The 26,152-nt window shown below is 35.7% G+C and overlaps 1 protein-coding gene across 2 annotated transcripts in view; it reads right to left on the reverse strand.

Annotated features, from left to right (window-relative positions):
• The window catches only part of CEP112 (centrosomal protein 112), a 406,944-nt gene that overhangs the window by 373,576 nt on the left and 7,216 nt on the right, over positions 1–26,152 (reverse strand). Inside the window, exons 3-4 of one of the 2 annotated variants that reach the window (XM_032870788.1) lie at positions 23,955–24,145; positions 19,736–19,908 (exon numbers count right to left, since the gene is read on the reverse strand). In XM_032870788.1, the coding sequence (XP_032726679.1) occupies positions 19,736–19,908; positions 23,955–24,145 (364 nt within the window). Of the gene's footprint in view, positions 1–19,735; positions 19,909–23,954; positions 24,146–26,152 lie in introns of those variants that run through there. The other variant, XM_032870789.1, reaches the window with a different exon arrangement.

The following is a 26,152-nucleotide window of genomic DNA, read 5'->3' on the forward strand; positions in this document are numbered from 1 at the left end:
TCAACTATTGAACACCTGGAATTCTTCCACATTTTGGCTGTGCAAATAATATCATGAACGTGGGTGTACAAATCACTGTTCAAGTTCTTATTTTCAATTCTTTTCGATTTGTTCAATCATATGGTAATTATTTTTAATTTATTAGAGGAATTGCCATATTATTTTTCACAGTAGCCTATACCATTTTACATTTCCACCAATAGCACACAAGGGTCTCAATATCTCCACATCCTTGCTAACAATTTCTGGGGCTCTTTTTTTAAATAGTAGTCATCCTAATAGGTGTGAGGTGATATCTTGGTATGTTTTTGATCTGCATTTCCAGAATGATTACTGATGTTAAGCATCTTTTCATGTGTTTTATTGGCCATTTGCCTATCTTCTTTGGAGAAATGTCTATTCAAGTTATTTCGCCCATTTTTTGACAAGGTAGTTTTTTGTTGTTGTCGTGGAGTTGTAGAAGTTTTTTGTTTGTTTTGTTCTTTTAAGAGTGAGGGCACACGTGTGTGAGCCAGGGGGCGGAAGGGCAGAGGGAGAAGGAGAGAATCTTAAGCAGACTCCAAGATGAGCTCGGGGCCCAACTCAGGGCTCAGTACCATCACACCAAGATCATGACCTGAGCCAAAATCAAAAGCTGGCTGCCTAACTGACTGAGCTACCCAGGCATCCCAAGTTGTAGAATTTTTTAATTTATTATGAAAATTAACCGTTTTTCAATTTGCAAATATTTTCTCCCATTGCATGGGATGTCTTTTCATTCTGTTGATTACATCCTTCAATATGCAAATGCTTTTAATTTTGATGTAATTCAATTCATCTATTTTTCTTTGCTTTTGGTGTCATATCCAATAAAACATTGCCAAATCGACTTTTGTGAAGCTTCTGCCCTATATTTTCAACTAAAAGTCTTATAGTTGTAGCTCTTATGTTTAGGTCTTTGATCCATTTTGAGTTAATTTTTGTATACAGTGTAAGGTAAAAGGCCACCTTGATTCTTTTGAATGTGTTTTGCATCCAGTTTTCCCCACACAGTTTGTTGAAAAAGCTGTCCTTTTCCTAATGAGTGCTCTTGGCACCCTTGACAAAAACAATTTGGTCATATATGCAAGGGTTTATTTCTGGGGTACCTATTCCAGTATGTTATTCTATATATATATATCTGTCTTTAGGCTAATACCACTGTTTTGATTACCGTGGCTTTGCAATAAATTTTGAAATCAGGAAGAGTGAGAACTCTTCTTTTCCAGGATTGTTTTGGCTATTCATTGTCACTTGAGATTCCATATGAATTTTCGGATGGATTTTTGTATTTCTGGAGGGGAAAAAAACATGTCACTGGAATCTTGATAGTATTGCATTGGATTCATATATCACTTTGAGGAGTATTGGCATCTTCACATATTAAGTCTTCATGAGCACAGGATGTATTTCCATTTCTAGTGTCTTCTTTAATTTCTTTCTGCAACATTTCATAGCTTTTCACCTCCTTAATTAAGCTTATTCCTAAGTATTTTATTCTTTTTTGAGGCTATTGTAAATGGAATTGTTTTCTTAATTCTATTTCAGATTGCTTACTATTACTGTATAAAAAAATACAACTTTTTTTTGTGTGTTGGTTTTTTATCCCACTGCTTTGTTGAATTTATTAGTTCTAATAGTTTTTATGGGATATGTACGGTTTTCTATGTATAAAATCATGTCACCTGTGAATAGAGATGACTTCTTTCTTTTCAATTTGGTTCCCTTTTATTTCTTTTTCTTGCGTACTTGCTCTGGCTAGAACTTCTAATATTGTGTTGAATAGAAGTGACAAGAGTGGGAATCACTGTCCGGTTCCTGACCTTAGAGGAAAGTCTCTATGTCAACATTAAGTATAATGTTGGCTATCTGCTTTTCATATGTGGACTAATATTTTGAGATAATTTCCTTCTATTCCTAGTTTGTTAAGCATTTTTTTTTATCATGAAAGGGTATTAAATTTTGTCAGATACCTTTTCTGCATCAAATGAGATGATCATGTGGTTTTTTTCCTGTCATTCTATTAATGCAAGTATTATATTGATTGAGTTTCATATGTTGAAACTTGCATTCCAGGAATATCCCACTTGGTCAGAGTATATAATCCTTTTAATGTGCTGCCAAATTTTATTTGCTAGTTGTGTTTCTTTCTTTTCTTCTTTCCTTCTTTCTTTCTTTCTTTTAAGAATTTTACATCAATATTCATCAGGGAAATTGGTCTGCGGTTTTTCAGTAGTGTCTTTGGCTTTGGTATCAGGGTAATGCTTACCTCATGTCATGAATTGAAAGTGTTTCCTCCTCTTCAATTTTTTTGGAAGAGTATAAGGATTGGTGTTAAATATTCTTTAGATGCTCGAGAGAATTCACCCATGAAGCCATCTGGTCCTAGAATTTTCTTTGTCGTGAGACTGTTAAATATTCCTTCAATCACCTTATCAGTTACAGGTCTTTACAGATTTTCTATCTCTTCATGATTCACTCTTTGTAGATTGTGTTTCCAATAATTTGTCCATTTCATCTGGTTTATCCCATTCGTTGGCATGTATTTGCTCATCATGCTCACCTATAATCCTTTGCAGTTCCATAAAATCAGTTGTAATATCCCCTCTTCCATTTCTAATTTCAGTTATTTGAGTTTTCTTTCTTTTCTAGTCAATTCAGCAAATGTTTGTCAAATATGTTGATTTTTTTTTTTTTAAGAAAACAACTCTCGGTTTTATTTTTTCCCTAATGTTCTTCATCCCCCATTTTTTGTCACTGCTTTAATTTTTATTATTTCCTTTTTTCTGCTAAGTCTGGAGTTTGTTTCTCTTTTTCCAGTTCCTTAAGATGTAAATTTAGGTTGTCAATGTGAGATCTTCCTTCTTTTTTAAAGTTAGCTTTTATAGCTATAAATTTTCCTCTTACCACTGCTTTCACAGAATCTCACAAGTTTTGGTTCATTGTGTTTTCATTTGCATTTATCTCAAGATATTTTCTTATGTCCCTTTTGATTTCTTCCTTACTCCTTGCTTGCTCAAAGTGAGTTATTTAATTTCCATACCTTTATGAATTTTCCAGTTTTACTTCTGCTACTGACTTCTAGTTTCCCCATATTTTGATCAGAAAAATATACTGTGTGATTTCAATTTTTCAAAATTTATTAAGAATTTTTGTAGACTACCGTATGATTTACCCTAGAGAATATTCTATGTGCCCTCGAGAAAAATGTGTATTCTGCAGTTGTTAGGTGATTTGCTCTGTGTATATCTGCTTGGTCCCATTTGTCCATAGTTTTTCAAGTCTCCTATTTCTTAATTACTCTTCTGATTGTTCTACCCATTATTGAATATGGGAATGTGGGGTACTGATGTTTCTTACTATTATTGTAAGAGCTATTTCTCTCTTCAGTTCTGTCAATGTTTGCCTCATATATTTAGGACTTCTGAGGTTTGGTGCGTCTATGTTTATAATTGTTAAATCTTCCCGCTGAATTGAACCTTTTATCATAATATAATGTTCTTCTTTGTCTCATAACAGTTTATTTAAAGTCCATTTTATATGATATATAGCCACCTCTGCTCTCCTTTGGTTACTATTTACATGGAATATCTTTTTTCATTCTTTCAATTTCAATGTGTGTGTCCTTAGATCTAAAGTGAGTCTCCTATAAACAGCATATAGTAGGATTCTTCTACACCATGACTTTTCATTATGGAGTTTAATACATTTACACATAAAGTACAATTAGTGATGGACAAAGACTATTGCCATTCTGTTATATTCTGTATTCTTATAGCTTCTTTGCCTCTCATTTCCTTCTTTACTGCCTGCCCTTTCTATTTAGTTGACTTTTTGTAGTGACATGTTTTGATTCCCTTCTCATAGCTTTTTGTGTGTATTTTCTCTGTGGTTACCAGGAAGATCAAACACATACACACACACACAAATCCTACAGTTACAACAATATATTTTAAACTTCAATTGGATACAAAACCTCTACTCCTTTACAGCTCCAGGTCTCTCCCCACAGCTTTTTGTTACTTATACCATGTACTCATTAACACATATTTATAATTATTTTATGCATATTTCTTTATACTCCTATTAAAAACAAAAAATGGAATTATAAGCCAAAATTAAAATTCTACAGGATTTTATATTTATCCCTGTATTCCTTCTTATTTGATCAGTCTGACCAGAATTTATCAATTTTATTTAGCTTTTAAAAAAAAAAAAAAATCAATGCAGGACGCCTGGGTGGCTCAGTCGGTTAAGTGTATGCCTTCAGCTCAGGTCATGATCCCAGAGTCCTGGGATCAAGACCCGCCTTAGACTCCTTGCTCAGCAGGGAGCCTGCTTCTCCTCCTGCCTGATGCTGCCCCTGCTTGTGCACACACTCTCTCTCTCTGACAAATAAAATCTTAAAAAAAAAAAAAATCAATGCTTGGTTCATTAATGTTTCTCTACTGCTTTCTGTTGCATTGATTTCCACTCATCTATTTTTTGCCTTCACTGTGCTTACATTGGGTCCACTCACCTCTTATTTTTCCAGCTTCCAAAGGGGGTAGCTGTGATCACTGATTTTACGTATCTCATCTTTTCTTTTTAAATATATATATATTTTTTTAATTTTAGAAAGAGAAAGCGAGAGTGTGTGCACAAACTGGGAGGTGCGGCAGAGGGAGAGAAAGAATCTTTAGCAAACTCCATGCTGAGCATCGAGCTTGACACTGGGCTCAATCCCAGGACCCTGAAATCAGGACCTGAGCTGAAATCAAGAGTCGGACAATTAACGACTGAGCCACCCAGGAACCCTGATATCTCTTTACTGTTACAAGCATTAAAAACTCTAAATTTCCCTCTAAGCATTGCCTCAGTTATACCTCATAAATTTTCCATTTTCCTTACTTTTTGTTTGAAAATATTTTCTAAATTCTCTTGTGATTTTTTTTTTTAAGATTTTATTTATTTATTTGACAGACAGAGATTACAAGTAGGCGGAGAGGCAGGCGGAGAGGCAGGTAGAGAGAGGAGGAAGCAGGCTCCCCGCTGAGCAGAGCCTGATGCGGTGCTCTATCCCAGGACCCTGGGATCATGACCTGAGCCAAAGGCAGAGGCTTTAACCCACTGAGCAACACAGGTGCCCCTCTTGTGATATCTTTCTTAAACAATGGATTGCATAGAGGTGATTTTTTTGAGGACACCTGGCTGACTCAGTCAGTGCGGCATGCAACTCTTGATCTCAGGGTTATGAGTTCGAGCCCCACACTGGGTATGGAAATCATTTAAAATTAAATCTTTTTTAAAAAGTAGGTTTTTTAAATTTATAAATGTTTGAGGGCTTTTCTGGATGTGCAATACTTTTATTACTCATTTCTCATTAATTCAAATAAGGACAGAATATATACTGCATGTCCTTCATCTTCTGAGAGCAATTGAGATTTTCCTTATGACCCAGAGATGACCTATCTGGATGAATATTCCGTGTGCACTTAACAGATGTGTAATCCGCACTTATTGGGTGGGGTATTTTATAGATGTCAAGAACATGGAGGTGGGTCAGTGCATTTTTCAAGTCCTCTATCATTATTGGTTTTTCTGCTACATCAGTTCCTAAGAAAAGATGTTAAAATCTTCAACATTTGTGGATTTATTTCTCCATTTAGCGGTTATGTTTTGCTTCATGTTTTCGAAGCTTTACTATTTGCTACACACACATTTATAATTGTTATGTCATGCTTATGAACTGACCCTTCTGTCATTAGAAAATTATGTTTGTCTCTAATAGTTCTCCTTAGCTTACTGTCTAGTTAACTGACATTTAATATAGCCATTCCAACTTCCTTATGCTTGTTTTCATTTTACATCTCTTTACATTCTACATCGCTTTCAATTTACTTGTCTTTGTATTTTAAAGTATGTCTCTTATAGATAATATACAGTTTATTCTTGCTTTTTTAATCCAATATAACAATCACTGCCTTTGGATTGGACTATTGAATCTATTTACATTTAATTTAATTATTGGTATGGTTCTATTTAGTCTGCCATTTTGCTATTTGTTTTCTATTTGTCCCATCTGCTCTTTGTTCCCCTGTTCTTCCTTCCCTACCTTCTTTTGTGTTGACTACTTTACTGTATTCCATTTTAATCCCTCTAGTTATATTTCTTCCTGGTTATAGGTCTATTTTATTTTTAATACTTGTTCTATGTATATGTTATGCAACATCTAATATGGCTCCCTATGATCCCCATCTTCTGGTATTCGTGCCCTTGTATAAGCCCTTTTCCTAGACTGTACAATGAATCTAGTAATTTACTTCTAATAACCTGAATCTAACACAAGTGGTAGGATATCACTTCCAAGATTAGTTTACAAAAAGACTCTGGTTTCCACCTTGCTTATCCTCTCTAATGCAAGCCAGCTACCATGCTGCATGCTGTCCATTGGAGAAGTCTAAACAAGAAGAAACTCAGGGAAGCCTCTGAATGAAAGCCATAAGACTGAGACCCTCAGACAAATACCCCACAAATACTTGGACTGCAGCTTTATAAGAGAACCTGAGCTACAAATCTCAGCTAAGTCATGTCCACAAGATAATAAATGTTTATTGTTTTTAAGCTGCTAAGACTTGGAGTAATTTGTTATGCAGCAATAGACAACAACTAATATGGATTTTGGTACTTGGAAGTGAGATAGTGCCTAAAAACTTGGAAATGTCAAGTGAACCAGATAGTGGTGGGAGTCTGGAAGGACTTTGAATAGTATGCTAGAGAAGGACAAAATTGACTTGAAGAAGCTGTAGGTAGAAATCTGGAATTTGAGGACACTGCCAGTGAGAGCTCAAGATGAAATGAGAGAGACGTTATTAAAAACTAGAGGGAGAGGGATCCTTTTTATACAGCAGCAGAAAGCCCACTATCACCTTCAGTAACATGTAAAATAGAAAATGTTGTTAATAAATTAGATAAGTGATACAGTGAAGGAGATTTCCAAAAAAAGTATTTCTTGTTGCCTACAGTAAAATGCAAGAGGAGAGTAACAAATTAAAAGAAAAAAGAACGAGGGCTTCAGGGTTTTAAAAATTTTCAGTCTCCAGCTGGCAAAAGATGCTAAAGTAAGAAATGGCATCCAAGTGAAGTTTGGGCACTGCCTTGAAATACAGTAGAAATGAAAAACCTTTTTATAAGATCAAAAAAAATAAAGGTGGTACATCAGAGTACTATACAGACACATAGAGACCTTTAAAAAGATTAAGCCTATTCCATACAGATTCTCTCAATCAAACAATGAAGTCTCCAGAAAGGTTAAGGTCATTGCCACTCAATCTTCTCCCAAGCAACCCAACATAGAAAGGGACTCTCAATGAGATTAATATAGGTAGATTTTGTCTAATGGAATGAACATGGATGAGATGTATAGGAGGTCTACAAAGTTTCTGAGATAATCATATCAGCAAAATCATTTCTCCCCTGGACTGAAAAGATAGAATACAAAATAAGAAGGGGTCAGTGGACTCCCAAAATTCTTCTGGAAGGAAGCAGGTTGAGAAAACTACTCAGCTGCAAATATGTGCTCTCTTCCATGAAAAAGGAAGAACTCACAAGATGGAATCAAGAACCCAGTGAGAAGAGCCAAGAGACATGGAATATTATTCCAAGGTCTGGAGCCTTAACTAAGGAATTTTTAATATTTGCCTAACTAGATTTCAAAATTGCTATGGACCAATGACTACTTTGTGCCTCCCATTATTCTCCTTTTTAGAAATGTCTATAATGATTATTGTTAGTTGGGTGTGTGGGGAGTAAGTAACTATTAGAACAGACATTTCTCCAAAAATATACCAATGACCATTAAGCTCATGAAAAAATGCTCAGCACAGTTATTAGGGGAATGCAAATTAAAACCACAATGCAATACTACCCATGCCCATTAAAATGATCAGACTCAAAAACACTTATAATACCAAGAGTTGAGGATGGGAAAAACTGAAACATTCATACATTGTTAATGGGGATGTAAAATGGTACTGCCACTTTGGAACATGGTTTGATATTTCCCTTAAAAAGTTAACTATACACTTATCATACAACCCACTGCTAGATATCCACCCAAAAGAAATGAAAAACACCTGTTCAAAGAAAAATTCGCAATATGAACGCCCATAGCTGCATTATTCATAATAAACTATGGATACATGCAAATGAATTTCAATAATAATGCACGAAGTAAAAGAACCAGATGCATAAGACTACATACTTTATGATTCCACTCATGAAATTTCTAGAAAAGACAAAGCTATAGAGACAAAAAGCAGATCACTGTTTGCCTGAGTCTTGGAGCATAATTCCATATTATAAAGATATTAATTCTTCCCAAATTGATTTACAAACTCAATACATATGCAATCACAATCTCAACAGAGGGGTGTGTGTGTGTATGTATAAACTGGCAAGCTATTTATAAAATTTAAATGAAAATGTAAAAAACCAAGGTAAGCATATACTACGCTACTAAAAATCAAGATTTATTTCAAAGCTACAGTAATTAAGGCAGCGTAGACTAGCACATAGATAGACAAACAGACAAATGTATGAGATAAGATTCCAGAAACAAACCCACACGAATCAGATTTCCTAGTTTACAATAATGATGCCAATGACAGCAGAGGGAAAAGAATAGGGGTTTGGGGGTTTTGTTTTTTGTTTTTTAAGGCACTAGATCAAATGGCTATCTGCTATCCTGGGCCAGTGGTGGGCAGGGGTGTGGTGGGAGCCCTACCTCACTTCATATGTAAAAATCAATTACAGATGTGGCACATGCCTAAATGAGAAACATAAAAGTAGAAAGCTTCAAGAAGCTAACACAGACAAGTCTCTCCATAATCCTGGGATAGATAAGGCAAGTAATCTTAAACAGGACACACAAAAACAAACACAAATGATATCAGAGACAAATAACAAATAAAACTACATTATAATTTAATAACATTCAACTGAACACACAGTGAAAGGAGAAGAAGATATTTGCTATACATGTATCAATAAACAATTTGTATGCAGAATATATAAAGAATTATGACAAACCAATACAGAAAAGACTGACAAACCATTTTTTATTAAAAATAAATAGGAACTTCACAAAAGAGGACTTCCAAATGGCCAAAAAGCATGGGGAAAAGTGCTCAATGTCATTAGTCATGAGAGAAAATGCAAGTTAAAACGCCATACTAGAATTGCTAAAACTGAAAGAAACTGACCAACCAAGTGCTGGGAAAGATGGAGAGCCACAGACTCCGAAGTCCTACTATGGAAATATAAATTGCTATAACCATTTGGGAAAACTCTTTGGCAGTATCTGCTGTAATTACACTTCCAAGTCAACACAGCGTACATATGTGCACTAAAAGACATGTAAAAGAATGTTCACAGCAGAATTATTTCTAATAGCCAAAACCTGGAAAAACCCAAATGCCCAGTAACAGTAGAATGGATATATAAATGTGATATATTCACACAGTAGTAAAATTAAAAAAAAAAAAATCCGTTGCTAAATGCAACAACATGAATCAATCTCCCAAAATAATGTTGAGCCAACGAAGCTAGAAAAAAGTGAACATACTTTATGAATCAGGAACAGTTAAAACCAATCTATAGTGATATAATGCAGAATAGTGGTCACTTGGCAGAGTGGGGATGATAAATGACTGGAAAGGAGGATGACAGAGGTTTCTGGAGAGACGATGATGTTCTCTATCTTGATTTAAAAGGTGGTTATAGAAAGGTACTCATTTTGTAAAACTTCACCAAGCTTTGGACATGAGATTTTGTGTCTTGTTTTATGTTACATGTTGATTTCAGAAGTTTGCCACAAAGACTGAACTACAGATACATTTATTAACATGGATGAATCTGAGAAATATGGTGAGAAAAAGAAGCTTCAGAATAATATAAAAAGTATGGTCCCACTTACATAACGTTCAAAAAATTAAAATGCAAAGAAATGATTAACATAAAAGACAGGACAATGCTCCTCTCAGGAGACAAGAGGAGCCAACAGTGAAGGACACCCGAAGGTTTCCTTGAGTACTATAACATGATGTTTCTTGGGTGCGCCAAAAGGATAGAGATGCTTATTTTGTAATTGTTCTTTAAAGAGTACCTGTATATTCTTGTACACTTTTTACACATATGCTGTTTCAAAGTTGTAAAATATCGCAGAGTGGTACAACTTCTGCACAACTACTGCATTATAAATGATCAGAAAATTAAAGCAAGAACTAACTAGATTTCATGTCTTTGCATTAATCTGAGCAGTGGGTCATAATGTTACACAACCATCTGAAGAATTGTCTTCTAAGGGTATTGCTAAATACGAACAAAACATAAAAATAAATAACAACAATTAATAATGCAATAAACTATCAATTAACATTGAAAATAATAAAATACAAATAACTTTCAATGACCCAAAACATACTTATTTTAATTTTTCAAAGGGAACTCTATTAGGAATAAAAAGAAAAACTAAATAAAAAAAAAAAAATAGATGCTTAACAAAACTAAAAAATGACCAGAGTCATAGACTAAAGACTTCATGTTTTCCCCATTTCTTACCTTAAAATAACACATGTAATTTTAAAAATTAAAAATAAAAACTGTCTTTAAAAATCATACAATTAAGTAAACATTTAATAATAGAGCTCTGGTTTAATAGCACAACACTTAGAGAGTATTTTCATTCCCTTAAAATTAAGTTTTACAGTAATATAAGCTTACTGTCATCCTTTTTTGTTTATTAAAAGGACAATCAAAACTGTTCAATATTATAATCTCACAAAAAGAAACTTGCCTGTGAAATAAAAAGATACTGTTACAAAGCCCCACTCCTTAAAATTTTTTTTAGAAAGCGACTACGTTTGTAAAAAATCTGACTCACTTTAAAAAAAAAAATGCCTAAGAGAAAAGCAAGGCCATTATTTTGAAAGCAATTCCATCTCAGTTACAAAGCTGTTGCCACTTCCTTGCCTTGGTGAACACTGAAGAATGATATTTAATTAGTACATGAATGTCAAAAATTAATGAGTAGTTAAATGGTTTTATGAGAGTGAAATATTACGTTAGGTTTTATGGAGTACCCTAAGAAACAGTTTTCATTCCCATTTATGTAGCAGACTTATTTCTAGAGCTCAAGGTTAAGTGGCCACTATATCAAAAATATCAAATTAATCAGATATAATCCATCCTAAGTGTTCTAACCAAACAAAATGGTGAAAAAAATTAATTTAAGAAAAATGATTAATTTTTCTTTCTTTCAAAAATATTTATTCGCAAGAGCCCCTCTGAAACCCAAGACTGACTGAAAGAAATGCAACTAGATGTTGATCATGAGTGATGATCATCAAAGAAGAGATACCTGTGAAATTACAAGGAAGCACAGAAAAAAGGTCTCCTCTGAGGCAGAGGCGGTTTATATGCACCAAGACCCAACTCTTAGTCCCTGTCTGCATCCCACAGCCCCCACCGCGATGGCAGCTCTCCACTGGTAGCTCAGGTTTTACAACACAACGGCCCTGAGGAAGACCCGGGTCTACCATTCCAAGCCCAATTGAGCAACCACTAAATCACAAATGGCTATTTAAATTAATTACCATGTAAAATTCATCTCCTCAGTCACACTAGTCACATTTCAAGTGCTTAGCAGTCATATGTGAATAGTGGCTCCTGTGTTGGACAGCATAGCCATAGGCCATTTCTACGCAGTAAGTTCTACTGGAAGGTGCTGCTGCAGAATGTATCTTTGCCCAAACAGCGTGGCTATTTGTAAATATAATGAATGTACTTAGTGAACATTTAAGGATGTTTTACTACGTGTAATCCCAACCGTATTTATTTATGCCAGTGGATATAAAGAATCCCTAGGAAGGAAAGGTTTTGATCGGCTCCCCCATATATTCATCCAACGATCTAGGAGTAGGGGCTATTTATAGTGTTAAGGTCGTTTACATATAAAAATAGAGCTTAACAAAGTAAAAATATTTTTTTACAGTTTTTTAAGTATCCAGACTAAAAAATTACATCATTATTTTTTAAAGTGAAAAATGTTTTTTTCACATAGATCAACATGCGCAATCACAACTACATTTTTGTTATACTTGATCGCCATCTGCTGGCCATGTTGGTAAACTACACAAGCAAATGACATCGTTGCTCTACTGGGAGACATTTTTAAAGGACATACACAGTCCCAGCATTTTGCTGCAATGCATTCCTGGAAAACCACATCATAAAGAGGATCATTGTAAAGCAAATCATATTTTCCATAAAGGCAGGGCTATAATTAGATTCTTCACTCCAAACTAAAATCTGGCATCGAATAACGCATGGAAGGATCTCATTAAAGCTAGATGCAAAAAAATTATAGTCCTCTATAATCACTTAAAATAGGATAATTATTCTCAAAGTCCTTTCTATAGATACGAACAAATTTATAATTTAGAGGATACAACATAAATTAAGAGATAAAACTTTAATTCATATAAAGATAACCTAAATCTAATATGGTAAAAGTAATATACAATAAATAATAATTCTGTTTGCACATTCCTAGAATTTTTATGTAATCTAGACGGTAGCTCTCGATAAGATGGCATCTAAAGAAATCTAAACCAATGCTTTATTTTTCATGAACAAAGTCCTCTAAAATAAGCAGAATCCATGTGTTTCTTCCACGGGGAAGCAGGCTGATTCTTCTTAACGCCCCTTCACCCTCTCTTAACCTGTAACTTTGAAGCAAACTTTCAAGTAAAAATAATAAATGGCATTAAAGCATTCTTTTTCATCTTTTCTATCCTAGACCCTAACTTCACTTCAGTGATAAGCTACCAAACCACATCATACTTCACTGAAAAGTCATAAAAATAATTACAAGCCATTAAAAAGAAGCTTCAAAACATTTTCCACAGAATCATAAGACAAGAATACAACCTATTATCTTTGTATTCTGTGTTTGGGATAATGCACAAAAAGAATATACAGAGACAACATGAACTTATGTCTAACTATTACTTAGGCAGCCTCTAATTTAGGGTATGGCCAAAAGCAAAAAAAAAAAAAAAAAAAAAAGTAGGGCGTGGGGCCAGAGACACTGTATTCCTTCCGTCTGAAGGGGAGAGGGATTTGCTGACTTACCTAAATAAAGATTCCTTCGAAGCCTCTTTTAAACTACTCCTACCACTCCTTATTCTGAAAGTGTGCAGGTTCATATTTACAATGAGAAGCTTTCTGCATACCCATTAATTTATTTTTCTCAAGAACCCAGTGATTTTTAGTAACTCAAAATAACTGACCAATTGATTTTAAGAGAATATCCTTTAGGAAGATCGGATAATTAGAGAAAGCAAAGAATGGTCAAATAAACTAAGAAGCAAGGCCCTGCAGGAACTTTTAAAATAACAATCACCATGTTGGCAATGATGGTGGCCAGAACAGCTAACACCTTCCCAGGTCTCGTGTCAGAGGCTCTAGATCTCCATTTTACAAATGATGAAACCAGGGTTTAGGGAAATTAAGTAACTTGCCTGAGGACACATGGTTGCCAAGTGTCAGAAGTGAGATTTGAACAAAGGCAAACTGCCTCCTTTCAGCTCAGCCTAGAAATAACCAAGAACAAAGGCACAGTCGCCCAGGACTGCTGATGCAGCTCAAGTGGGGAAAAGATAGATGAAAGTGGAATTTCCTTATTTGCTGCGGAAAGTACTCGTGTCTACATGGTCGACTAGAAAGAACGTGAGGTTTGGAATCATCAAGACCTAGACTCTGAAACTGGATCCGTGACTAGAAGTGTCATGACCTTACTGAAGCTGTTACCTCATTTATAAATACAAAGGGCCATCACGGCAACCTCAAAGAACTGGAGGAGGATGAAATCAGATAACTCATAAAAGATTTCTGGAATAGTATTAGCATGCAGTAGATACTCCATAAATGGTACAACTTGTCCCACTTGATTTCTGTTTTCACAAACTAGAAATACAAGTGAAATCTACAAGTATTCATTTTGGGGGAAAATTTCATTTTTATGTTTAAACTTGTATATTTGTTTCTTATAGTTAAGTGTACATCGTTAATGTTAATGATGTCCATGCCCAAACATCTTAATAAGATGATATTCTGGAGAGCAACTAAACAGAATCTATCAAAAAAATAAGTGTGTAGACTATTAAAAATAACACAGACACATGTAAAAAATAAAAGTTTTCAACTTTCCACACCTGACTAGTCCTATACTCTAAAAGTAAAACTGTTTCAAACGTGGCACCCAGAAATATCCCTTACACGTGTACACCTATGTATCCACATATTCTCTTTAAAATACACACACACACAAAAATGGAAGCTCGCTATACTTTCATATACTTCCTTTAAACTTTATATATCTTAGAGATTACCCCATACTAGCCCATACAGATTTTTGTTACCAACTCACAAAATGTTGCACCTACTAATTATCCCACCAATAGTTTATCCATTACACTTGTTAATGCACCTAGCTACTGAACCAGTGATTTCCTTTCTGGGCATCAGTAACAGTCCAAAATGCAGGCAGCTGCAGAGCCATATATGTACCAAAATGTTAACCAAAGCATTCTCTATAACAATAGAGAATTAAAAGCAACAGAGACAGGTTAAATTAGGTTAAATTACAGTCTATCCACACTATGGATTATGATCTGCAATTAAAAAGACACACGGACTACACGACAGGATCAGACAAGGGCAAGTGGCAAAAGAGCAAGTCTCAGACCAGTGCAGAGAGTGTACGCTAGCTCCTAACTTTGTAATTACCTTTGTGTGGCTATGTGTCTACCAGAGAATGATACACACCAAACTGCTGATGACTATTACATCCCGTGAGGCAAGTGGAATAGGAGGATCTGGAGAGAAGGGCTTTGATTGTTTACTCCACGTGTTTCTACACTCAGGTTTTTACAAGAAGCAGGTATATTGTATACAGTTTGTATAACTTCCTAAAAGGAGGACAAAAACTGTATTAGGCTTCTAGTGCTGCATAACAAAGTACCACAAACTGAAGAGCTTTAAACAACACACATATGGTTTTACATATGTTCTCATAGTTTCTGTGGGTCCAAAGTGTTGGTACAGCTGAGCAGGGCCCTCTGCTTAGGACCCTATGAGGCCACCATCATGGTTTGCCCAGAGCTGGGTTCTCATCTGGAGGCTCTCCTGGGGAAGGATCCACTTCCCTGCTCGTAGGGTTGTCAGCAGCATTCAGAGTCCAACAGCTAGAGAACTCACAGAAGCCTGCTTCTTCAAAGCCAGCAAGGAAAAGGCAGCAAGACTCCAGACCCAGTCTGCTGGCAGGGCAGAGTCTTACATATCATAGCGTAATCATGGAAGTGACGTCCCAACACCATATTCTATTAGTTAGAAGCAAGTCGCAGTCCTACCCATACCCAAGGAGTAGGGATTACACAAGACTGTGAAAACCCAGAGGAGGACCATGGAGCCACCTGAAAGTCTGTCTACCACAAAGGTAATTAAGGTCTTTACAAGATCACAGTGGTAAGTATCTGAAGGACGACCAGTAAACAATACATATGGATAGATACAGCTCATGGTGGCAGAACTAAATGAAATCAGCCAGACTGTGCAGGGATGAGATCTAAGTCTATGGTCTCATCAGTAACATTGTATAAAATCATGATCCAAACCCAAATGTAAGTAAAATATTTCACCGCCAAGAAAATAAGCAGATGTCTGCCATTTAAATGCAGCAACAGATCTCTAATAAAATAGCAAAATGATGTGAAAAGCGGTTTTTGTAGAAGAAAACATAGATAATAACCTAACCCTAAACTAAGAATAATGAAAAAGGAAAGCAAAGAACAAAACCAGGATGGAACTAGCTACGTGTCAAAGCTGTCTGATGTGAAATGCTAAGTTTACTCGTGGTGTGATGGGGGGGGGGGGGCACGAGAATAAGCATCGTAGAATATAACCTCCTACTACTTCTAACATGTTAGAATGAAGCTACAGCCACATCCCACAGGAAGAATAAAGGTAAAGGAAAGGTGTCACCTCCGCTGAATAGAGAGGCCTAACAAAGAGGCTTCAGAAGGGCTCTGCATCTTTAATAATCTGAAAAGGCTAGGACACAAACAGCATAATCTCAAATGCCATTAGAAATACTTCACAGACAAAAAGGTCTAAGTAAAGCAGGATTTTATAAAGTGATCAAAAAAGAAGCACTAAGGGGGAAAATCTTTTAAGATTAAAGGGGTTTTTCAAAGGACAAGTTGAAGTGGTTGTAAAATTTATGAGGCAGCATTAAACTTCAGTTCTAAGTAACAATAAATTATTCACTATAAAAACATACATGTGTCAAATATTATAAGCCTCTTAAACTTTTTAAAACAATTTCTTACAGAACTGATTAGCTGTATTAGGCCGACACTAGCAGATACTAACTTTTTCATTAGCACAGTATGACTACTTAGTAAAGGAGCAACTTTAGAAAAATGGAGACAGACCATCAGTAGACTCCTACCACCACTTCTGATCTCATCTGACACATTATGTATCTGGCTTTTAAATCAGTTTTATTGCCCTTAGCTAAAGTAAAAGTCAGTTTTATTTTTTAAATGCCTTCATGTATATGAAATTACAAATATCTGTTAATTCATGTACATGTGGATTAAAATTTTAAATCAAATTAAAATTTGAAAATAGATCAAATTAAGAGAAAAAAATAAGAAAAGATATTCTGAGTTTTCTTTTGTGGCACTCATTGGACACTAGCCTTCGTGGTATTCTGATACTTGACCAGAAAGATATTTCGGTATGCCTTTTCCGGCTCACTGTCTTTATTCCTCACAGTGTGTGAAGGGCATCCCTACAGCCTATACCACTTCTCTTAACTTCTTCTAAAATTTATCCTTTCCTCAACTTGTCCTGAAAGTTTTATTTTAATCCTCGTGGGCCATCCTCTCTGTCACAATCTACCCGTCTCAAAAGGTTTTTACACAGATTAAGTAAGTATGTGGCGGTGCCCAACACCATTCATTCATTCATGCACGTAAGCACTCAACAAATACAAATACTTACAGAGTTCCTTAGAGGTTCCTGCCCAGTACTAGATGCTGGAAACACAGTGCAAATAGGAAAAGCAGTCTCTGCCTCCTGACATTTACACTCTAGCACAGAGGACAGATATGGAACCCTTGAATGTCATGAGCGCACCAGGGAAACACAGAGTTCCTCAAATAGACCTGGGGTGTCAAATAGGACTTTTGTGAACTGTAAGGTCTGAAGGACTGAAGAGAACCAAATGACTGCCTGCTGTATTATTTGAATAACTTGCATTACCTGCCATTTTATTACAGGTGAGCAACAAGGAAAAAGAAGTTATATGTTAAAATTGTGGAGGTTTTACTATGGTATCATTTTCCAGAAAAGTCACTGAATAATATTTGAAGAATATTCTCACTATATTTTCTTAAACTTTACCCTCTGTTCCAAGAAGAAAAGCCATTTCACCTAGACTCCCTGATTTCTCAAATTTCCTAGCCTCAGGGCACCTGGGTGGCTCAGTGGGTTAAGCCTCTGCCTTCAGCTTGGGTCATAATCTCAGGGTCCTGGGATCGAGCCCCGCATCGGGAATCTCTGCTCAGCGGGGAGCCTGCTTCCCCCTCCCTCTCTGCTTACTAGTGATGTCTCTCTCTCTCATCAAATAAATAAATAAATCTTTAAAAAAAATTTTCCTACCCTCAACCTTACTTTTACACACACCTCAATCTTCACAAAAATCCCCACAAGCACACATAATCACCATATGGAAATTCTCCACGCACCTAACTCTCTCTTCCCTATTTACCTAAAACGACCCTTAACAATCCAATGTCTGTAGGATCCAGGTAACAAATGAGTGATTACACTGCCAAATGTAGGGACAGCCTTCACTTCTACAAAGATGCAGTCTCTCTCCTCTTTTTGAGTCATATGAGCCCTCTTCATCTACCTTTCTTCTTCCCACTTGCGACAGAATGTAAAAATGTGAAAAGAAGTACTTCTTTCACCTCTCAACCCTTCTTAAAAGGGAAAAAGAGCTCATAGTCAAACTCAGTGTCAGAAACGAGCAGCAAACAATGAAGGCATGATGCATCAGGGGAATAACCAAGAATTACTTACCTCCAACCTATGGCTGTCTTCTCGAAAGACAGCTGGGTCTCCAGTTTTTTTAATAGTCAAAAAAACTAGGTATTTATATGAAATTCCCCAATTATTAATTCTGAATGACTCATTCAAAAATCTTTAAAGACACTCTACAAGTCCAACAAAACAAATCTATCCACCCCATGATTCATTCAGTCCAAGAAGATCATCAGTATCCAACCTCTGCTCAGCTCCAAGACATGGGAACCTATTTTAGTTTACCTAGAAAGGAATGTAGCTTTTAGTGGGACACTCAAGAAATGTTTTGGCAAACACCTTATGGATTTTGCAGCCAAACCAAGAATTGTTTTTCTTATCTCTTTATACCTTCATTTACCAACTACAAGGCTGACAAAAATGCCACAATAACCCCTCTTCTATTTTTAAATCTCCTGTGACTGCAAAAAATAAGTATCTAACACCACCTCCTATTAACTCATCTATTCATTTCTCTTTAATCTTCTGAATGTCTCCTTAACTCTACCATTTTTCCTTATTGCCTCTCCATTTTGTTTCCCCTTTCTAATAAAACAAATTTCACATAGACTGGATTTCTTGCCTTGTGTTCATCTGTCTGCTCTTTCCCATCATAATATGTACAGTCTGAAAAACCTGTAACCAGACTACATCAACCATGAAGACATTTCAAATTACTATTAACATTTCTCTATCTGATTAAGGAATAAACCAAAAAAAAAAAAAATGACAGTAAAAAGAGAGATTATACTGTTAACTACATCAAGTTCCAAAATATTAAAACTAGCAAGAGAAAGGTGAGACGTAGAGCATAAAGAGTGTTCCATGTCAATTTGCCACTGTCCAAAATTTTAACTTTTCAGAAAACAATGCCCAAGTTAAATTCAAAATTTGATAAAAGTCCAATGGAAATCTATCCCTCCTAAAGGCCAAAAGTTATACTACAACAATAATAAACTTTTTGTGTATTTGAAAACCTTAGAAGTTTATTCTTATTTGCACTAAAAATCCTACTTAAGTTTCATGCTTTGGTGAGAAAACACAGTTGACTGGGGTTTACCTTTATATTCATTATTTTATTAAGTCAAAACAAATATTGTGCAATGAGGGGAAAAGAAGAGAAATTCAAGCATAAGTTTCAAGATGAATATGCAGGATGTTACATCTTGGCGAAGTCATTAACAATGTTCTTAATTCATGCTTGTCATAAAGGAAAACAAAGAAGTTATTTAAAGGTTCTCAGGCACTAGCTTCTGAGTATGGGATATATATATCTATATATATTTAACGAACACCCAAAAAGTGGCTAAAACTATAACAGAATCTTGCATGTATCCTAAGTGTTTAAGCAAAACTGTTATTTTTCCTACCTGACATCACTTCACAGCCCTCGAATATAATGAAATTATAAACTAAGCCAATTTACCATTAAAAAAAAAAAAACCCAAGGAAAAGCAACATATGAACCAGATCTGAAGACAGTTTAAATAATGAATCACGTTTAAATCCCATTTTCATAGCATACCTGTGTACATCAGTTGGCGACTGCACCAAAGAGTAATCTTCTCCAGAAGAAAGCTTCCACGATTCATTTAATTTGTGTTCACTGGTCCCCAGCTCACCCATTACCCAGTCTGGTAATGCTTCCGGGCTTGAACCTTTTGCTCGTGCTGGATTTGGTTCATCAAAATAGATGGACTGATTTTTAAAAATTAGAAAAATTATTCTTTCAAAATGTACTATAGTGAAATAGTTAAGATTTCCACCAAGTTTCAAGTCTGGTAACAGCCTTCCAAATACTCAACTTAAATTCAATTACATTAAAAATGCATAATGAATTATGAAATATTAAAAACATAAAGTGGATACCATTTTACGTTTTAGTTATGCTTTGCTGTATAAGAAATCTGATAAATGATAAAAATTACATAACAGATAAATCTGATAATTATTTATATTATAAAAAATTACAGCTTTATAGAAAGATAAATGACCACATGATTTCACTCATATGTGGAATTTAAGAAACCAATGAACAACAACAAAAAAAGGAAACAAACAAACAAAAAAAAAAAACCCACCAACCAGACCCCTAATAGAGAACAAACTGGTGGTTATCAAAGGGGAGGTGGGTGAGGGGGAAGGGGGAAATAGGTGAAGGGAATTAAGAATACACTTATCACACCCCCAAACTACTAGAACTCTTAGAGCAACTCAGTAATGTGGCAGGATACAAAATCAATGTACAGAAATCAATTGCTTTCTTATACACTAACAATGAAAATACAGAAAGGGAAATTAGAGAATTGATTCCATTTACTATAGCACCAAGAACCATAAAATATCTTGGAATAAACCTAACCAAAGAGGTAAAGGGTCTGTACTCAAGGAACTACAGAACACTCATGAAAGAAATTGAAGAAGACACAAAAAGATGGAAAAGCATACCATGCTCATGGATCAGAAGTATAAACATTGTTAAAATGTCTATACTGCCCAGAGCAATCTATACTTTCAATGCCATCCTGATCAAAATTCCACCAGCACTTTTCAAAGTGCTGGAACAAACAATCCTAAAATTTGTATGGAACCAGAAAAAACCGGAATTGCTACGGAAATGTTGAAAAAGAAAAACAAAACTGGGGGCATCATGTTGCCTGATTTCAAGCTTTACTACAAAGCTGTGATCACCAAGACAGTATGGTACTGGCACAAAAACAGACACACAGACCAGTGGGACAGAGCAGAGAGTCCAGATATGGACCCGCAACTCTATGGTCAAATAGTCTTTGACAAAGCAGGAAAAAATTTCCAGTGGAAAAAGGACAGTCTCTTTAATAAATGGTGCTGGGAAAATCGGACAGCTATGTATAGAAGAATGAAACTCAACTATTCTCTTACCCCATACACAAAGATAAACTCAAAATGGATAAAAGACCTCAACGTGAGGCAGAAATCGTATCAAAATCCTAGAGGAGAACATGGGCAGTAACCTCTTAGACATCCGCCACAGCAACTTCTTTCAAGACATGTCTCCAAAGGCAAAGGAAACAAAAGCAAAAATGAACTTTTGGGACTTCATCAAGATAAAAAGCTTCTGCACAGCAAAGGAAACAGTCAACAAAACAAAGAGGCAACCCACAGAATGGGAGAAGATATTCGCAAATGACACTACAGACAAAGGGCTGATATCCAAGATCTATAAAGAACTCCTCAAACTCAACACTCAAAAAACAGATATTCACATCAAAAAAATGGGCAGAAGACATGAACAGACACTTCTCCAAAGAAAACATACATATGGCTAACAGACACAAAAAAATGTTCATCATTAGCCATCAGGGAGATTCAAATCAAACCACACTGAGATACCACCTTGTACCAGTTAGAATGGCCAAAATTAACAGGACAGTAAACAACAAGTGTTGGAAAGGATGTGGAGAAAGGGGAACCCTCTTACACTGTTGGTGGGAATGAAAGTTGGTACAGCCACTTTAGAGAACAGTGTGGAGATTCCTTTAGAAATTAAAAATAGAGTTACCCTATGACCCTGCAATTGCACTACTGGGTATTTACCTCAAAGATACAGATGTAGTGAAAAGAAGGGCCATCTGTACCCCAATGTTCATAGCAGCAATGGCCACAATCACCAAACTGTGGAAAGAGCCAAGATGCCCTTCAACAGACAAATGGTTAAAGAAGATATGGTCCATATATACAATGATATATTACACTTCCATCAGAAAGGATGAATACCCAACTTTTGCATCAACATGGACGGGACTGGAGGAGATTATGCTGAATGAAATAAGTCAAGCAGACAGAGTCAATTATCATATAGTTTCACTTAGTTGTGGGACACAAGGAATAACATGGAGGACATTAGGAGAAGGAAAGGAAAAGTGAATTGGGGAAATTGGAGGGGGAGATGAAGCACAAGAGACTGTGGACTCTGAGAAACAAACTGAGGGTTTTGGAGTGGTGGGGGAGGAATATGTGAACCTGGTGGCTGGTATTAAGGAGGGCACGTATTGCATGGAGCACTGGGTGTGGTAAAGAAACAATGAATCTTGGAACACCGAAAAACAAAATAAAATTAAAAGAGAAAATAAAATTGGGAATAAGAAAAGCTGAAAAAAAAAAGAATGCACTTATCACAATGAGCACTGAATGATGTATAGAATGTTGAATCACTATATTGTACATCTGAAACTAATATAATGCTATGTGTTAACTATACTGGAATTAAAATTAAAAATAAAATACATGTAGGAGTGAAATGGATGAAAACTTATAGCACAAAGAATGGGAGGAGGAAATCTCAGAAGCTTCTTCCATAATTCATAAACTGGTATAATATTTTTGAAGGTAAACTACCATAACTTAAAAATGCAATTTGTAAGCCCTAAGGCAACTACTAAAAAGGAGAGATATGGCTAATAAACTGATAGTGAAAATGAAATGGAATACTAGAAATCCCAGTTTAAAAAAAAAAAGATAAATGGAAAATTCTTTTTAAACCGTGTGCTCTATTTCTTTCTGTGATCACTAATTACTCTGCACACACACACAAAATCAGTGGGCACAGAAACCACAATCCATAAAAATCAGAAACAGAAATTAAGAATCCCTCGATAAGGTAAAGGAGGAGCAACAGAGGTGAAGACCTGGAGTTTAGTTCTAGCCATAAACTAACTAGAAGATCCAAGATGGGTCCCTGGGCTTTCTCATTGTTACTATTTGTGAAATCAAGCCTTCCAATGAGTCTGTAAAATGAATGTGAATGGAAAAACATGATGCACCATACCCATATCTCAACATCTGAATGTGCTTCAGACAAGGTTCTACCTTCAGTCTTTAAGAAGAATGGCAGTGCCCACTAATTGCTTTTCAAGTGAGCAGAGCTTCCTGACACACTTCTGAAGGAAACTGCATTAACCAGAAACTTCACTACTTCCCCCAAGCCCACTGACCTGAAGGAAAATACACGGCTCTACTTTACCATACAGTTGGAACCAGCATTACAACTTTTGGCATCTCTCCTTGATCAACAGAATTATCATCTAGTGCGCAGTAGGCCTCTTCACTGCATTTTGGTTTAAGTTAACCAAAGTCATTTTTTTTAAATAGATAAATATCCTAATAACAGCTATCAATACCAAGTACTCAAGTCAGGTTTCTCAAGTCTTCAAACACCACACAAACCAAGGTGTATTTCATGGTTACAAAGATCAAGACAGCGGCAACTCACCAATCAAACATAATTATAACTACTTTTGTAACAGCTGATTTTGATAGTGAAATTAAATGAAGTATAAACTCCAACTTACTATCGTCATTTTATTAGAGTAGAAAGTCACTCAATCCAACCTCTCGTGATTTTTAAATGATGTATGTGAGCTTAATAAACTAAAATTCACTGATATACATAAATAATGGTTAATGTTGTCCAGTGAAAACTAGTGGGGAAACTAAGGCTCAATATTAAAAAGTTTACTTTCTGTTTTTCAGAAATTTGGGAGAATATTGTGGGATGGCTAGATCAATATGCATAATCCCCATAAGGCCAATATCTGGTTTCTCTTCAAAGGAGGAAAAAGTGAATCAGGAAGGAAAAAAACCAGTTTTAACTCATATATTATCCAGGACTTGTAGCACAATAATATAACCATTCCCAACTGGGATGATGAGTTGACATTTTTAAAGAAATGAAGCTGAGACACCGCTTCGTAAATGACACCTACCATGTACGAAGGTAAGGTTTTCAGTGTCCCTGGTTCAGGTCGGTGCGTAAAGGGGCCTTCGAGCACTCCTCGCCTCAGCATGTGCAGTAACAGTTTGGCATACAGGTTCCGATTCTTCCTGCCCATTACTCCTGCACCTGTTCCTGAAGGCTCACACAGTTTTTTGATCCAAAGTGCACACCTCTGTCGTTCTAGAAATACATAACAACCAATAGAAACTTGATTTTTCAGAAAATAAAACAGTAAAGGCCTATAAAACATCTTTTTTGGTCTAGAGCAGGGGCGGTAAACATCATCTGTAAAATGCCAGGCCGTCATTTTAGGCTGTGCTGGCCAGCCGGTCTGTGACATGACTACTTGACTCTGCCACCATAACGTGAAAGCCGCCCTATGCCCCATGTAATCAAATGGGCAGCAGTATTTTCTAATAAAACTTTAGAGAAAAGACAGCAAGCTGGATTTGGCCCTGGGAGGCTATGGTTTGCCAACCCCTGAAAAGCTTAACTTTTTCAGTTAAATAGTGATCAGGCAAGAAAAATGCAAAGAAATATGTTCTCAAAAATAAAATCTCTGATCGCTATTGAATAATTTCTGAGATAAAATTATGCTATAAAAACATCTCTAAGATAATTTTAGCTAGGCTGAAAAATCTTTCTGTAATTCTAATTATACAAACCAAAGGAGAGCTGAAATGCAATCTTACTTAAGCATTTTAAACTTACCCTAAAATTTGTTCTCAAATGTTTTATTTACTAAGCTGATAAATTTCAGATTTGTAGTTGATTAATTTAGGGTTTTCTTTTAACCTCTCTAAAAATAATTGAAGGCTATCAACATGTAAGTTAGCAAAATAATTATCCCTTTAAAAACTACTTTAAAAATACACATATAATCCACATATAATGACCCATTGACTACCTTATCTGACCACTACACAGAATTATTTTCCTGTCTCATGAAAACTATTTTGAGATTAATCTTTTATCACTTTAACTCAATTTAAGGATTATACATCTAACATAAATCATAACTCTGCTTTAATCTCTTATTTCTAAAGGTCATATTTATTTACTGTTTTACCTACAAAAATCACTCAGGCCGGATTTACCACTTTGCTTATACCAGATTTATCACTTACAGGTATGAGGGCTAACCTTTAAAGAACTTTTGTATTTTTAGCTTTGAAAATTATATAATCACAAAGCAAACTTCATGAAATACTTGGTGTATTTTGGGGGGGGGGAGGAGTGAAACTGATAAACTTAAGAAAACACTTTTTTCAAATTATGTATTTTCTATATGCCTTGTTGCAAACTGAAATCTATATAAAAACCTAATGGCCAGAATTTAGTACAATTTAGTCCATGAAAAGAATTCTTTACTCTACTTAAAGTACTGCGGAAAGCCATTATTGTTAAGTAGCATTTAGCTATAAGAAGATATAAGTTATCATCATTATTCCAGGTCTTGATTGGGATGTGAGTTCTGGAACATTCATTATGAATTAATTAATTAATTAAAGGGCAGGATATACCAATACTGACAATGAGTCATGAACCAAAGATTACAATTAATCCAATCATATGACCTAACATCCATTTTTTTTTAAGATTTTATTTATTTATTTGACAGATCACAAGTAGACAGAGAGGCAGGCAGAGAGAGAGGAGGAAGCAGGCTCCCTGCTCAGCAGAGAGCCCGATGTGGGGCTCCATCCCAGGACCCTGGGATCATGACCTGAGCCAAAGGCAGAGGCTTTAACCCCCTGAGCCACCCAGGTGCCCCGACCTAACATCCATTTTTAAAAGAAAATGAAGGGGCGCCTGGGTGGCTCAGTGGGTTAAGCCCACTCAGTGGGTTAAGCAGGAAGAGTCTGCTTCCCCCTTCTCTCTCTCTGCCTGCCTCTCTGCCTACTTGTGATCTCTCTCTCTGTCAAATAAATAAATAAAATATTTTTTAAAAATTAAAAAAAAAAATGAAATATGAGAGACTTTAATACAAATTTGTCCAAATCAAATCTAAGACCAAAAAAAGGTAGTAAGTATCAGAAAAGAACACAGTACACAGTATAGATATCATGAAATAGAAAAGAATAGAAACAGAAATACAAAAGGATAGAATAGAAATGACCAAAACAAAGGTAGGAAATATCAGAAAAGAACACAGTATAGATATCATGAAATAGAAATACAATTAAT

Source organism: Lontra canadensis, unplaced genomic scaffold, assembly GCF_010015895.1.
Source record: "Lontra canadensis isolate GAN:19392208 unplaced genomic scaffold, GSC_riverotter_1.0 scaffold41, whole genome shotgun sequence".
Taxonomy (NCBI): Eukaryota; Metazoa; Chordata; class Mammalia; order Carnivora; family Mustelidae; genus Lontra; species Lontra canadensis.